General features: G+C 47.9%; 1 protein-coding gene across 1 annotated transcript in view; it reads left to right on the forward strand.

Moving 5' to 3' along the window:
- CHCHD6 (coiled-coil-helix-coiled-coil-helix domain containing 6) overlaps positions 1 to 16,081 on the forward strand; it is a 195,630-nt gene that overhangs the window by 138,500 nt on the left and 41,049 nt on the right. Inside the window, exon 6 of the mRNA XM_084887360.1 lies at positions 15,434 to 15,504. Within this exon, the coding sequence (XP_084743486.1) occupies positions 15,434 to 15,504 (71 nt within the window). The remainder of the gene's footprint in view (positions 1 to 15,433; positions 15,505 to 16,081) is intronic.

A 16,081-nucleotide genomic window follows, 5' to 3' on the forward strand; every position in this document is an offset into this window, starting at 1 on the left:
CCTAAACAGGGCTATGAACCAGAGAGTGAGTAGAGGCTGGGTGGCAAGAATAACAGCTATCTGCTACAGTGGCTGACCACTGGATGGAGATTTTGACCTTTTGCCTCCACCAGGATGTTAACATGTTCTTGTTGTGGTCTCTGTCCCTAATCATAACCAATCATATTATCACTCATTCAGAGCTCAGAAACAAGGCCAGTGTATTGCCTTGCCTGGTGGAGTCTAGAACTACCTGTCCCTTGTGAATGCAATTACTTTGCTTAAGATAAGATTCTCTTCCTGACGCAAGCACGCTGAGTCTAACCACGCTTGGACCTGCACCTGCACCTGCCATCTAAAAGCAGAGCTCCCAACTGCACCATGGAGGACTGGATGCATGGGCAGAGCCACTGGGCTTCACTCCCTGTGCCCGGAGCTAAGGGAGGATCTAAAGCAGAGGATAATGCTCCAGGATTACAAAGCTGCAGGGAAGAAGGCGGGGAGGGAGGCAGGGGGGCAGACAGAAAGGAAGCATAAAGACCATTTGGGAGGTTCCTACAGAGGTTCAGGGAGGTGACGGTGACCTGTCTTAGGGGTACTCACAGTTTTTCTCCTCCTCCCATCTTTTAAGTATCAACTACAGTTTAACTTCTCAGAGATGATTTTTCTTGCCCTTCCCCTTTGCTCTCCATCACACTGTCCTGCCTGATGTCCTTCATGTGAACAGTAATATCTCGTTTATTTTCTTGTCTGTCTCACCCTGGCCTGTAAGCTCTTTAGGAGTGAGACTGTGTGTCCCATTTGTTTCTTGCTCCAGTGTGACCTCACTCTAAATAATTCTATCTGCAACAACCCTATTCCCAAATAAGGTCACAGTCTGAGGTGCTGGGGGTGAGGACTTCAACATATGAATTCGGGGGGACATATTTCAGCTCAGCACATAGCATCTGTGGGGGTTCTACATTTTGCCACTGTGATTATGAGGCCTACAGCTATGCTCAGGCCACCCTACAGCTACCCACAGCTCAGATGTGAGGTGTTGGGTAACTAAGGCCTCTAGCCTATTGCCCTGGTTTTGCCTTGTGACCCATTTGTGCTCTTTTTAGTGGTGTTTTCTGTTCCTTCCTGATCCATTTATCCACTCTCCTCTCCCACTCAGCTAGCCGGCCTTCCCTGTGTGCTCCAGGCTGTACCCCCACTGTGTGGTCCAGCCCACCCTTGTCCAGTTAGCAACAACCCTGAGTAGCCTCCTGAGTTGGCACTGTCTCCAGGAAGGGCACCCTGGGCGTGACTGAGCCCGTTAAGAATAATGCTGTGGCACCACCAAAAGTCTCCAAAGAAATGAATTTGGAGAGCTGATAGGGTGAATTAGAACTTCCAGAGAGACGGAGGGGATTGTTTCTAGGCTGGGGCCAGTACTGGCCAGGGCGTGACTGAGCATGCAGCCATGTGAATGGCACTCAGCTTTAAGGAGCTTCTGGGGAGCAGAGTTGCTGCATATGGACTCAAGAGACTAGAAAGCAGGTTGAGGAGGGCTTTGCCACCAAGCCAGGATGCTCAGGCTGTCCTGGAAGATGCCAAGAGCTGGGAAATGTTAGCAGAGGAGTAACAGGATTAAGTTTATACTATAGAAGTTAGCCATTATGTGGAAGAAATTTGGAGCTGGGGAGAAAAGATAGAGGCTATCATGATTGCTTTAGGAAAAAGACAATGAGTACCTGAAGTAGGGCATTTGGGAGGGAGGGCAGAGAGGAAGAAAGGGATTTGATGCATTTCTGAGGCAGAACAACAGAAATTGGTGACTCTCAGGGTAAAGAGAGAGTGAAGATATTCTGAAAGTTCTGACTAGAATAACTGATTAAAAGGAAATAGGGGAAACTCTTACAACACAACAGAAAGACAAACAACCCAATTTAAAAATGAGCAAAGGGCTTGAATAGACATTTCTCCAAGCACACACAAATGGCCAAGAGGCACATGAAAGGATGTTCATTTGTCACTAGTGAAATAAAAATCAAAACAACAATGAAATACCGCTTCCCACCTATTAGGATGACTATAATTGTTTTTAAAGAGGAGAGTAAGTGTTGATGATGATATGGAGAAATTGGAGCACTCATGCATTGCTGTTGGGAATGTAAAACAATTCACTAGTGTGGAGAGCAGTTTGACAGTTCCTCGAAAAGTTAAAAACATTATTACCATAGGATCTGTCAGTTCCACTCGTAAGTACATACCCAAATGAATTGAGAACAGGGACTTCATGCATATACATGTATGTTCATAGAGATGGTTGTTCTGCAATTTTGTGACTATATTAAACGCCACTTGAAAAGTGGTTAATTTTGTGTTATGTTAATTTTACCTCAATAAATGATTTAAAAACAACTGGAAATGTGAAACTTGAGAAGAGGAAAAGCACATTAAATGTGTGTCTGTTGAGGACCAGTGGGGCAAGTGGGACCCGTGGGCAACTGGGTAAGCAGAAAGGGCTTTGAGCTTCACCCGTGCTCAGGTTATACTGTGAGAGTCTCACACGGACATCAGTTCCTGTAGGGGCATGTATAATGGTAGCTTGGATTTACTATCACTCCGCAAACTGCAGTTTGCAAGCCGTTGTTTGCCGCTCTGTTGACTAATGAGTTTGCCAACCACTGATCTAGGGCAATGGTTCTCAATCTTTCTAATGCTGCGACCCTTTAATACAGTTCCTCATGTTGTGGTGACCCTCCCCCCAACCATAAAATTATTTTCATTGCTACTTCATAACTGTAATTTCGCTACTGTAAATGAATCATAATGTAAATATCTGTGTTTTTCAATGTTCTTAGGCTACCCTGCTAGTGGTTCTCAACCTGTGGGTCTCAAATACATAGAAACAAACACAGGGAGGCAGCCAAAATGAGACAAAGAAACATGTCCCAAATGAAAGAACAGAAAAACTCCAAAAAAAGAACTAACCAGAATGGATTCAAGCATTCTTCCAGATGCAGAGTTCAAAACACTGGTTATAAGGATGCTCAGTGAACTTAGTGAGAAAATCAGTAACATAAAAAGAACAGTCAGAAATAAGGGGTACAATAACTGAAATGAAGAATAATTTACAGGGAATCAACAGTAGAGTAGATGAAGGTGAGAATCAAATCAGCGACTTAGACGGTAAGAAAGCAAAAAGCACCCTATCAGAACAGCAAAAATTTAAAAAAAACCAAAATGCGGATAGACTAAGGAGCCTCTGGAACAACTTCAAGCATCCCAGCATTCACATCATGGGGGTGCCAGAAAGAGAAGAGAGAGAGCAAGAAATTGAAAACCTAATTGAAAAAATAATGACCGTGTTCCTATGGCAGTAATCTGTGTGAGGGAGGAGGCCGTCCTGTTCCTAGTCAGGCTGCATCTTGTACTGATATTCTCTTCATCCTGGAACATAGATCAATGGGGCTCTTTCCAAAGAGTGCCTGCAGGATTTGGGGAAGGTCTGAGACCATGCGATTAGAGGAAGGGTTGGGTGTTAGCAAGAGAAGACTGGCATTAGGATAACTGGAGGGTCAAGTTCGGTAAGGTCTCCTGAGTGAAATGGTACCATTGATCGCTATCATTTGCGAGTGCCATTGTACCCTTCCTGTCTCCCTCCTTCCTACAGCACTCCTTTTGAGGGAGCCACCAGACCTTACAGTTACTCTCACTGTCCTCACGTGGTCGATGAGGAAACCAAGGCACAGAGTGGTTAAGTAACTTGCCTAAAGAGTCACCAGTAGTACGTGGCAAAGCCAGGGTTTAATCTCAGGTCTCAAGCTCAAGTTTTCCTGACCTTAGAACAGTGGATTCTCAACCTTAGCTGCACGTGAGAATCCCCGGGGGGAGTTTCTTTAAAATACTGTTGCCTGGGTGCCTACCCAGACAACTTCCATGAGACTCTTCCAGGTGTGCTCAGGCATGACTTCTGAAAGTTACCCAGTAATTCTCATGTTCCACCAGAGTGAGACTGCTGGCCTGGAGCATAAACACCAAGCTAAGGGCCACAGCACAGCTGCCTTCAGAAGCCTGAGAGGAATTTCAGATACATGGAGTTGCAGGTATAAAACCATAGGGACATATAAGGGCTCTGGTGAACTAAGGAGGGCAGGACCCAATCCAGGGCATCCAAACTTTTGAAAAGTTAATGTAGTGCTATTGAAACAAATCCCACAGGAGACCTTCCTGGGACCTAGCTTCAGAGCAGGTCTGGGATAGAGCTTGAGGTGTTCTCGCTTTCTAACAAGCTTGCAGGCGATGCTGGTTCTGCTAGTGCATGAGCCTTCCTTTGATCAGAAAGGCCTCAGATTGCCACACTGCCTCAGACTGGCCAGATGGTGGTGTAATAGAGAGGTGAGGCAACTTTCAGCTGCATGGGAGGCCCAGGTCCTAAGCAGCAGGGTGTCCAAACTTGTTAGCTGCCTGCCTGGGGGATCTTCCCTCTCTTACAAGTCTTCCGAGGGGAACTAAAGGCCTGCTTTCAGGCGTGTGTGGCTGGCCTCCGTCACAGAGGGCTGAGTGTCCTAATGCTGAGAATCGCTGAGTGCGGTGCCATGCCCAGAGCCTGCCTCTGCAGTTCATCTGGACGCAAAAGTTCACGGATCAGCACAAAGAGGCAGAACATCTGTTTAATGCCTCTGTGACCTACATGCACAGCACCTGAAGGGCTGATGTAACTAGCGCCTGAGAGGGTCTGCACCGCAAAACCCTTGTCATACCATTTCCCTTGTTCCTTAACTGTGGAGTTCCCAGCCTCGGAGCTTTTCACAGCTTTCAGGTTTGTCCTTGAGATTTTTACTCTGCTGTTCTCTGTTGCAGAGAATCAGCAATTCACAGCAGCAGGACTCAGATCACCAGTGAGCTGCAGAACTGGAATTAAAATTCATGTCTATTGATTTTTTTAATTTTTATTTTCTATTGTGCATTGTATTTTGTTTTCAAGCTATTTAGATAGTCATTTAGCCAAATATGTTTCTGCAAATGTAAAAAAAAATAATAATAAAATAACAACTAACCAGCAGCACCAAGGCCTGGCTGGCTGCCCAGCTTTTGTGTGAGAACAGTGATGCTGCCCGTCAGACGGCCCTGCCTCCTTGCACACCCGCAGGTGGAATGATTACGGTGGCAGATTACCTTGTCTGTCCTGTTTACTGCAAGCACACTGTTGAATTCTCTCACTGTCTGCCCTCACATGGCTTCTGTCCATCTAGGTTAAATGCTGCTCTGTACTTAGCAGCTGTTTAAAGCTCTTTGCCTTCCTTTCTACTTTAATGCCCACTCCCTGACCTCAGTTTGGTTCCAGGGTTTCCATCCAGGTCTACAATCCCCAGGTCTGCATAGTGTGAAATTTACTTTCCACATACTATAGGTTATATATATATATATATATATATATATATATATATATATCCCCCCGCACATCACTTTAACCTTAACTGTTTATCATACTTCTTCCATGAAATTTTTCTTGAGTAATCCTATTCCTCTAACTTTATTTTTTCTGATCCCTTCCTGGCACTCCAACACAAAGTCTTCCCATTAGACAGGCGCTAACCTACACCTCCGACCAGCCCCTTCTATTGCAGATGGCTCACCTGTTTGTGAGGGACCGTAGGATTCCATCAGACCACTGCAGTCTTGACAAATACATGGAACCTTGGTTCTCAAACTTCATTCATTTCTGAAGGCTGTTAAAAAAATCAAATCATTTTTTTCCACTAGAAATAATGTAAATTGAATTAATCTGTTCCAGATCCCCAAATGATTCCGTTTTAACCTTTCTTATATACAGTGCATGTCTTATATACTGTTTAATCTATAAACACTTTACAAACAAAAAGGACATGAACTATAAATGAAAATTAACAAAAAGGAAATGTAATGTATAGTAAAAAATGAAATTTTAGCCCTGTCCCATGTGGCTCAGTTGATTGGATGTAGTCTGTGCACCGAAAGGTTGCTAGTTCAATTACTGGTCAGGGCACATGCCTAGGTTGCCAGCTTGATCCCCAATAGAGGGTGTGCAGGAGGCAGCCAATCAATGTTTCCCTCTCACACATTGATGTTTCTCTCTCTCTCTCCCTCTCTCTTTCCCTCTTTGAAAAAAAATCAATACAATGGTATATGTACAAAGATAATTTAATTTAAAAAATAAAAGAAAAGAAAAGAAAAGAAGAAAAAAAATCAATAAAATTCTTTAAAAAAATAAAATTTAAAATTTTAATAATGATAAGTAGTAACAAAAGCCAAAAACATATGAAAATACTCAATTTCCTGAGATGTTAACAATGTGAGGTTTAGTGGTAAACTGAATCATACTCAAGAATTGTTTCCTTTGTTACCTGATCATGCAGGTATCAACATGAAAGGGCTGTTGGGTAGAGAAGTGAATTGTTTGAGATGAGAGATGTTTGAGAACCGAGGGTTGACTGTATTCCAAAGAGGTGGGTCTTCTCACCCAGACACAAATACACAATGAAGAACAACTCTGGTAAGATCAGCACTCACCCAAAGGTCTGGTGGCTACTGGTTAGCATTCAGTGTAAATAAAAAGTTTTAAAAAATCTGTACAGTTATTACTAATTACCACAGCTTTACATTTATTTAATGCTTCGCAGTGTGCAAAGTGTGTATATGTGTGCATATGTGTACATACATATAGCTAGATGCCCAAGGCTGTATAATTCTCACTTCCTTGTAAGGGGAGACTCGTCATTCCCCACCCTCAGTCACACACACACCCACATCCAGAAATGCTAGGAGACTCAGCCAAACCCACAGAAGAGGTGTGGTCCAGAAAAACGCAGCTCTGTGCCTTTGACTCCTCATAATGACACAACAAAGACAGAGAGCCTGCTTTTCCTCTGACTTCACAAATGAAAAGAATTATATGAAGGCCTCACTTAAGGCCACTGTCACAACACTCTCATTAGCAGTTGACACCTTAGGGAATGATGTTCAGATGGCAGCCAGCCAGGTGTGTTAGGAAATAGGACATGGAATAGATGTCCAAGGATGAAGGGGTGTCTGGAAGGGCAGGATGGGGATGCCCTAGAGAAGGGGGAAGGGGATAAGCTGGGTCCTGGCACAATTAGGTATGTGCTCCAGGTGGAACGTTTCTGTGCTTTTGAAGGGGGGGGAGGGAGGATTTAAGGAGGCTAGGCCAGGGACTGGGGGCCCACCTGGTAGAGAGTTGTTGGCCAATTTAGGTTGGAGGTAATTACATCAGTGCTGAGGCAACACTGAAAATGTGGAGGAGACAGAGTCCAGAGATCAGAGTGAGTGGAGTAATAACACCTTCATTTATTCTTCAAGTATGGACTCTGAGCTCACATGGTTCCCAGTCCAGGTAAGGGAACAGGCACATTAGTCAATGATTGCAGTGCACTGTGGGAAGTGCTGCCGTACAGTATGTCTCAGCCAGGACACCAAGAAGGGAATCATTAATTTGCCTGGGATATGGAGCATTGTTGGGTATCAAAGCATGAACCAGTTTCTCAGGTGGGTGGGGAAGAATCGCCAGAGAAAACAGTATAGAGAACATGATGGAGGCTTGGAAAACGATGAGTCATGGCATGAAGTACAGAGCATATCAGGGGCAGTGCCAAAGTAATTTATTAGAGAGGTCAATTTCAAAGGGAGAGTCTTGGACGTTGCTCTGTAGACGGTGGAGAACCAGTGTGGCATATGAATAAGATGTGTTCTTATAGTAGTCCACTCATAAGATAATAAAGGTTGAATGAAAGCAGTGACAAGGGAGAGAAAGGGAAGGCCTCGAGAGAGAAGCAGGAGGCAGAGTTACTCACATGTGTTTGCCAGCTTGATATGGGGGCCCCAAGAGCAATGATTGACAGGTCGCCTGCCATGCAGGAATTGGAGGGGGTGCGGTGGTATTTACTAATGCAGGCAATGCAGGGAGCAGACACGTAACGAGAGAACCAGAAGATGAGGGTTTGAGAGAGGAGAGTTCTGGAGGCAGCATCCCACAAAGGGGCAGAGGGAATTCTAATGAGATCAGACCATCAATGGAGTTGGGATCTGCTGGGGGTCAAAGAGGATTTCAGCACTCAGCTAAGACTTGCTGAGTAGATGCTGCAGCAAAAGCTATGGAATTCATAGCCTGGACTTCACTACTCCATGAGCTCCTCACATATATCCCCACAGCCTTCCTGACTTTTCCACTGGTTGTCCTGGACATTTTCCACTCAGCAGAGCTGAGACCAAGGTACAGGTCTGCTTCTCCCCCGCTGACGGTGCAGAGAAGGTTCGGCACCCCTTGGTGAATGCCCGGCCACCTCTCCTGCAGCAGCCTCCAGGTGGCTTGGAGCCCACTCTCTCCTCCTAGTAGGCTCTACATTACATAGCAGATGTGATCCTTTCAGAATGGAAATCCGATTGTATCACTCCCTGATCAAACCCTCCTGTGGCTTCCAGCCAATCCAAGAACGGGAACCTGTGTGAGTGTGGAACCTTGTGTGAGCGTGGTCGGGCCCTATGTCCTTCCACTGCCTCTGTTTTCTCGTCTTAATGTATCCCATCCATGCTCCTCTTGCTTTCCTGAGAACATGCCAAGTAGTCCGACCTCAGGGCCTTTCCCCAGATCATATCTCCCTCATCACACTGTTCAGATCTCTACCCCAAGTCACCCTAGCAGAGAGGCCTTCCTGAATCAATCTATTTAAAATCGCCCCACCCTCATCTTGTTGCTCCTCAACTCCCTGACCCCTATGTCGTTTTATGGTGTTTATTACCAAGTAGAATTGTTTTCTTGCTTTTCCATATCGAGACTGCTAGCTCTATGAAGGAAAGGACCATTTCTCTTGAAACTGATGTGCCCCCTGATTGTGGAGCAAGACTTAGTAAACAATAGGCACTCAATAACTATTTGCTGGATGAAAGGAAGAAAATTAAATCTTGACATGCTGGGCAATATTCTAAGAATACTTGTACCCATTATTCATTGCATGCTCAAGGGCAAAGGGGATGGGTGAGGGAGAAGGATTAGTTTTCAAATTTAGGTTGGGTGTCAGCTGAGTGTTTGGGAAGGGGCTGGGCCAGGAGGAGGGAAACAGGGCAAAGACATAGTGGGCCAACTTCATAAACAGCCAAGAACCAGCTGTTTAAGGCACTTGACCAAATTGCATTGCTATTCATTCATTGATAGTCTGGCTGATTGCATGTCCTAAGCATTATAAAAGTTTCTATTGATTATTTGAACTTTGCACAAAATACTTATATTCATGTCTTCTTTGTGTTTATTATTCTTTTCCAGTCAGAGATTCTCCAAATCCTGAATGCATTTCCCCCCCCTCCTTTTAAATTAGCTCTCCTGGGAGTGTGGGAAGCTTTGGAAATTTGGATTGGGAGATCTACATCTGCTGGATGACTGGCCCAGGGCGTGATGGCTGCTCCTGGGCTTGGGGTTCTCCTGTCCTCAGGTTCTGGGACTTCCTTGACCCCTCACCCCCGGCTTTCCCCAGTTTCACTAGTTTGCTGGGAAACCTCCCCAGGCAGCCAGGGTCCTGGGCTTCCCAGTTTTCTTCGTATGTTCTCTCCACGTGGCCTTCGGTTTGTGGTGTTTCTTCCTGGGCAACTTCTGGGCCCAGAGCAAGAGCACCAAGTGGGAGGCTGACAGGCCTGTTCTGGGGTCCTGCCTCTTTCCCTGGAGGTCTGGCCCTAGGTGGGACCCTTTGCCTGGCGAAGCCTGTCTTGTCTGGCAGAGGAGCGACATTCCTACCTTGAAGCATTGCTCTGGGCGTGCAGGGGCCAGCCTGCTTGCAGGTCCCTGCCACAGCACCTGGCCCGAGGGAACTGTGGAATCTTGTGAGCAACATGCTTGTGGCCACGGAAAAGGACTAGTGAAGTGAATGTTGCTCTTACCTTCTCCCAAAACATTGGTTAAATGCTCTTACTTGTCGGGAAAGGGTCCAAGTTCTTATTCTCACTTAACCCCAGCAGCCCCCTCTCTGCCCGGCCCTGAGTCCTGGATGGGCTCCACCCAATTTGAGCTTTCCTCACAGGGCTGGGTCCAAACCTGGCTCGGTCCTTGGTGCCCACAGAGTGGCCCGCTGGTTGCGGAGTGGCTGCCCAGCAAACCTTCTCAATTGACTAAGCCAGTGGTCGGCAAAGTCATTAGTTCGAGAGCTGCAGTTTGCCGACCACTGGACTAAGCTAATGACCATGTCCTTAGCATGTTTTGGGATCTTTTCTGGTGGTTCTGACCTCCTACTTCCATTTACTGAACAGCTTTTTATTGAGGGCCTACTATGTGCCAGGTAGTGCTAGGGGCTCTGGGGATAGATCAGCAAGCAAGATGGGTGAGCCCCTCCTTTGTGGAGCTTTCATCCTGGAGGGACCTTCCCTCATTCTCTCAGCACTGCTGGGTCTCTTCCAGATGTATTCCTTGGTTGATATGCATTTGGGTGTTAAGTTCTTAATATATGCATTGAGCTTATTGTGTGCCGGACACGGTTCTGAGCATTTTGTATACATTATCTCACTGTATGAAGGAGGCTCTATTAATGTCTTCAGTTTACAGACAAGAAGCCAGTGTCCCCAATCTGGATGCTGGCCCATGTTTACAACTCCTGGGAGCTGGGCCCTAGTTCAGCCCACCGGACTCTAGAACCCGTATCCATCCTCACTGACCCTGGCAGCCTCTCTTGATCCTGGCACATGCCTTAGACCTTAATTCTGTCTTTCCTCTGGACAGAAATGCCTCCCATGACACTCAGTGCAGCTGTTGGTCTGTCAGGGCTCCCAGGTTCCCAAGGTGCTCCTTTGCAGGCCGTCGGAATGAGCCTGGTTATCTTCCTATCCACAATCCCCAGACCTGCCCTAAGCATGGAGCCAGTGGGTTACCCAGGCCTCCCCCACTCCTGGTCCCGGCTCCTGGGGTGGTGGTGGTGGGGGGCAGCAGGACCATTTCCCTGGCCTTCTACAACTGTTTCCCTGCCCTCCCCTTCTGAGCCTTTTCACCACGCTTCCCCTCACCCCTGTACTCTCTTTTGATCTTGCAAATCCAGGCCCGTGGAGAAATCAGACAGTATGAAATATGAAAACTGCTTGGGAAGTAATTGAAGAAACACTGCGACTTTTGAAACCCGTAGAGATAACACACCTTCTTGCTCACGTTATTTAATTTTTAATGGCAGATTTAATTAATGGAAATCAGGTTTCTGGTTTCAGATGTGCATACGAAGCAGCTGGAGGAGAAGGAGGGGGTGACCGTTTATTGGGCAGAGGAAAAGAATCCAAAATCAGGAATCAGAAGAGTCTGATGGGGAAAGAAAAATTCCCCAGAAACAATAGTTCACTCCTATCAGTGGGTGTTAATTAATGTGTGTAGATTCAGTACAGTGCATTTCAGAATGATTTCCTGTGACTTATGAATGGGTAACAGGGCTCCTTTTCAAGTGCAGACGTTGTGGGACTGTGCGGTGGGAACCCAGGCACTCTCCTGGTACTGCAGTTCACCGTCCACACAGCTGCCAGAATGTTCTTTCTGAAATACAAATCAACCCTGCCACTCCCTTGCTTAAAAAATAAAACCTTTGGCCCTGACCGCCATAGCTCAGTGGTTAGAGCATTGGCCTGCACACAGGAGGGTCATGGGTTCGAGTCCCAGTCAAGGTCATGTACCTGGGTTCAGGCTGATCCCCACCTCCAGTCTGGGTGCACATGGAAGGCAACCCTTTGATATCTCTCTCTCACATCAGTGTTTCTCTTTCCTCCTCCCCTCTTCCTTCTGCTCTCTCTAAAAATCAATGGAAAAAAATATCCTCATTTCTCAAGAAAGGATTAAATAGAAGAAAACCTTTGTTCCCCACTCATTGGGCTGGGGTCCATCTGGGCTCTGAGCCAGCTGAGACTGACCTCTCGGCACCGGCACTCCCTAACCCCTGCTGAGTCCTAGGTGACTTCCTCTCCAGGTCCAGGCTGCGGAGAGGTTTATTGGTCCCCAAATACCTACCCTCTGTTCTTTCTGCTTTTGCCTTTTTAAACCATGTATTGTTCTTTCAAAAACATTATTTAATATTTAAAAAAGATTAGGCTTTGAGCAGCTCCTTAGAAGCCAGGCTAATGGTATGGCCCAGACACCTTTCTGGTGCCGCCGTGTCATCTGGGGTGACTGGCCGAACGTCAATTGTGTTTGTGATGTGGCATCCTCTGGGAGCCCGGGAGGCCCGGGAGCAGGCGCCCCAGTCTCAGTACTCAGTGGGTTCCCGTATGAATGCCTGTGGCCAGCCCTTCTAGAAGGCCCTTGGTGGTGTGGTCCAGGAGTCTGCAGAGCACCCGGCCATTCCCAGCAGAGGGGTCTGGGTGCTCTTCGGAAGCCTCAGGAAGGCCTGCTGGACACGGGCCATGAGCACAGGAAGCCAGCTCAGCACTCCCAGAGTCCGACCAGGGCCTTGGTGTGTACCAGGGACAGCAGTGGGGCACCCAACAATGCCCGGTGGGTCTGGGTCTACGCAGGCAGATTAAAAGTCAGGGTGCGTGGGTGGGTCAGGTCAGGAAGGGGACTTCCTCTGAGTCATTCTGAGGGACAATAGAGGAAGCTGCCCTCGAGTAATCACAACCACTTCTTGGCCTGTGGGCACTTCCTGTGACAAATCTTACTGACCACATGCTCAGTCTGAGCTTGTGGTTGACTTAACCACTTATCGGTTCACCCTTGCTGGTCTGTGTGCCTGGAGATGCAATGAGCTTTCTGTCAACCAACAGCACTCTGGGCCCATCTGGGATGGGGATACTCTCTTATAAAGGGACATTGACGGGTGGTGGGGCCGGGAAGATGGGGACCAAAGAGGAGAAGGCGTGGGCTGTGAGGCTGTCTTGTGGGAAAGGAAGTAGACCCAGATGGGTCGGGTGCTTAGGTAAGGCATAGGTTAGCGTTAGAAAGTTCTGTGGTGTAATGGTAGCGGCTACCATGGACAGGGAGGGTATCGTGAGCCAGGAACCACCGGCCATGGTCTCAGCCAGCCTGTGAGGGAGGGAACAAGGAAACAAGGCCCCAGGAAGTAAGTGACCCAAAGGTCACTGCAGCATGTGCCTGAGTGGAAGCTAAAATGTGGGTCTCTGGACCATGCAGCCTTTTGTGAGGGCTCATGAATTGGACTATACAAACTGAGTCTCAGCGGTCCCCACCAGGGTGTCACGAAGAGTGAGGGGAGGCCCTGATCTCACTCTTCTCGTCCTTACTCCTCTGCTCAGAACAGTCAGTGTTGGGTGAATGTCAGTCTGGCTGAGGAAGAATCGTGATCTCTTGGCTGGAACATGCAGCTCCAGAGAGAAATGTGCTGGGCGTCTTGGAATGAGCACGTACCAGCAGGAGCCAGGGCAGCCTGGCCAGGAAGGAAGGGGAACCCCTATATATTTTGTACCTGTTGTGTGGTGGGAGCTTTCTCACGTCCCAGTTGTGTGCCTGATGGCCATCTCCCCAGTTCAGAGATGAGGACAGGAGCCAGGTAGAGGCAGCATGACCTGCCCAGGCTCACTCGGTGGCTGGGGGACGAAGGCCTGGCATTGGCCTTACCCCAGCACCACCCAGAGCTGAGTTTCTACACTGCTCTGTCCCAGTGTGCTCCCTCCAGCACAACTTTCCATGCTGCTCTCCCACATGACTCTTCCCTGAGGCTGCCGCACAAGGGTGGGGGTCCAGACTCCACCTTGGTGTTCTGTAGGACCTAGGGGAGGTACTTCCTGCCCCACCTTGGTTACCTTCCCTGCAGATGGGTGATGGGACAAGGCACTTTCTCTGCCTGGCACCTATTTCAGTCTGTCTAAGGAGGGGGTCATTCCCCTCAGGCCAGGCTATCTGTGTGCATGGCATCTGCTGCTATCTTGTCACCCTCCCTGGGGAGGTCTGAGTGCCTGTCTTGTCTTGGGCTATGATCTGGGTGATTTAATTCTTAAGGCTGTTCCTGCAAGAAGTCAGTCCTCACAGTTCTCTGCATGGGCAGGTGCGCTAGCTGTGTGTTTCTTTTGGTCTCCTTGGGGAAACAAGTGCAAAGTGCTGGATTCTGGACCTGTGGCCAGAAGCAACTTGCCCCTGAGACAAAGGAAGTAGTGACTTACCCAGAGTCACAGTGAGGTGGCCCCTGAGATTTAATCCACCCTACCTTGTTGCAAACCTGGCTGTCTCCACACCAGCCTGGCTCTGTACGTGTACACCCCGAGGCAGCCTCAGAAGGGATATAAGTGTGTGCCTTCAGAACCACCCTGCAAGGCTCTGTCCAGTCACCATGCCTAGAAGCACCTTGGTGTTGGCAGGCAGCAGGACTCATGCCTGACTCAGGATCAGCCTCCTGGGCTGTAGCCCTGGCACAGCCACTTGCTGTGTGACTTTGGGCTAGTGGCTTCATCTATCTGGGCAGCAGAGCCTACCTATAAAATAAGGCTTGGACCAGATTCAGACTCTGCAAACTTTTTATTTAAAGACTAAAGGCCCGGTGCATGAAAATTCATGCACTGGAATGAGGGTCCCTCAGCCCGGCCTGCCCCCTCCCACAGTCCGGGAGCCCTCAGGGATGGGAGGCAACTGGGCGATCAGGGGAAGGCGACGCCCCATCACACCTCTGCTGCTGTCACTGCCTTATCTGACAGTTACCTTAGCCCTGGTTACCTGAGCCTCAGGCGGCCCTGGGCGGCTGACTTGTGCCTCGGGGAAGCTGGGGAGCTGAAGGGACTGGAGTACTCTGGAGGCAGGAGTGCGGAGTGCCTGCCACCCCGGTGGGGCTTGAGGGGACTGGGTGCCGCCATCTTGTGGCTGTGGGCACCACCATCTTTGAGGGCATGCTAGTCAATTAGCATATTCCCTCCTTATTGGCTGTGGGAGATGCTATCTTTGCAACAGTATAAGGATCAATTAGCATATTCCCTCTTTATTAGATATTGTAGTATGGTAAACATTTTAGGCTCTTTGGGCCATACAGTCTCTGTCACAACAACTTAACTTGGCCATTGCAGCACAAAGCAGCCACAGAAGTGAAAACAAATTCAGACTGTGGCATATTTCAATAAAACTTTATTTATAAAACAAGGGGGCAGGTTGGGATTTGCTCATGGGTGGTGTGTTGCTGACCCCCAAACTGGAAGATCCATGTCTTTCCATTCTTTGCTCAGCTAGGATTCTGTAGCTCTGGTTGGTCCAGGGTAGGAACTAGCCCTAACCTGTGATCAATCACTAGTCTGCTTTGATGCTGGTCAAGATATTAGTGTCTGTCAGTTTTTTATTTTATTTTATTTTTTCAGAGAGAGAGAGAGAAACATTTATCGGTTGCCTCCCATACACACCCTGCCCTGGGATCAAATCCATTACCTTTTGGTCACCTGGCCAGGGCTAGCTAGCATCTGTCACTTTTTAATGCAGTTGCATCATGTGACAGGGACAGAGGGAAATTGCAGTCTTTGGTAACCTGTTCTATTTTTCTCTTTGTAGAATGCTGAGATGTATAAACTATCTTCACAGCAATTCCATGAGGCAGCTTCGAAAATGGAGAGCATGATAAAGTAAGAATTTGTTTATTATTCTTTGTAAACTTAGCCTGTATTTGTAAACATTCCCATACATGGCTTGAAACCTGCCACCACCTGCCTAATTTCAAATTTCTGTAATAATACAGAAGACCATCTGTTTCTCAGTTCTCTCACCTGGATCCGAGGCAGCTATTGGTCACCTGTAATTGACCACAGGAGCACTCCCTTCTCCCCTAGCAACCTGGCAAATGGAGGGGGGCTGCGGCAGGCTTGGCAGGACTATTCCAGGCCAGGTGTCCATTGGGCCCCCAGAGAAGTCAGGGAAGGGGTGCTGCTGGTCCCCCATTTGTGGAGCTGGTTTTCAGGGGATGGGTCTTTTTCCTGTAGGCACCCCATGTGTCTGGCCCTGTGCCTTAAGCTCGTGTATGCTGACACTCGAGGTCGCCCCTGCTTTACTCCAGAAGGACTGGCTCAGGGACACTGATGCTCACTCGGATCGCACAGTGCCCAGGGCAGCGTTCGGTCCTGGTCTGTCTTGCTCCTGTGCTGTCAGGGGGAGGCCCCAGAGCCAGAATGTCAGGATTGACATATATAGACGCAGTTCTGCTTA

The sequence above is a fragment of the Pipistrellus hanaki genome, assembly GCF_964339955.1.
Source record: "Pipistrellus hanaki genome assembly, chromosome: 6".
Lineage (NCBI taxonomy): Eukaryota > Metazoa > Chordata > Mammalia > Chiroptera > Vespertilionidae > Pipistrellus > Pipistrellus hanaki.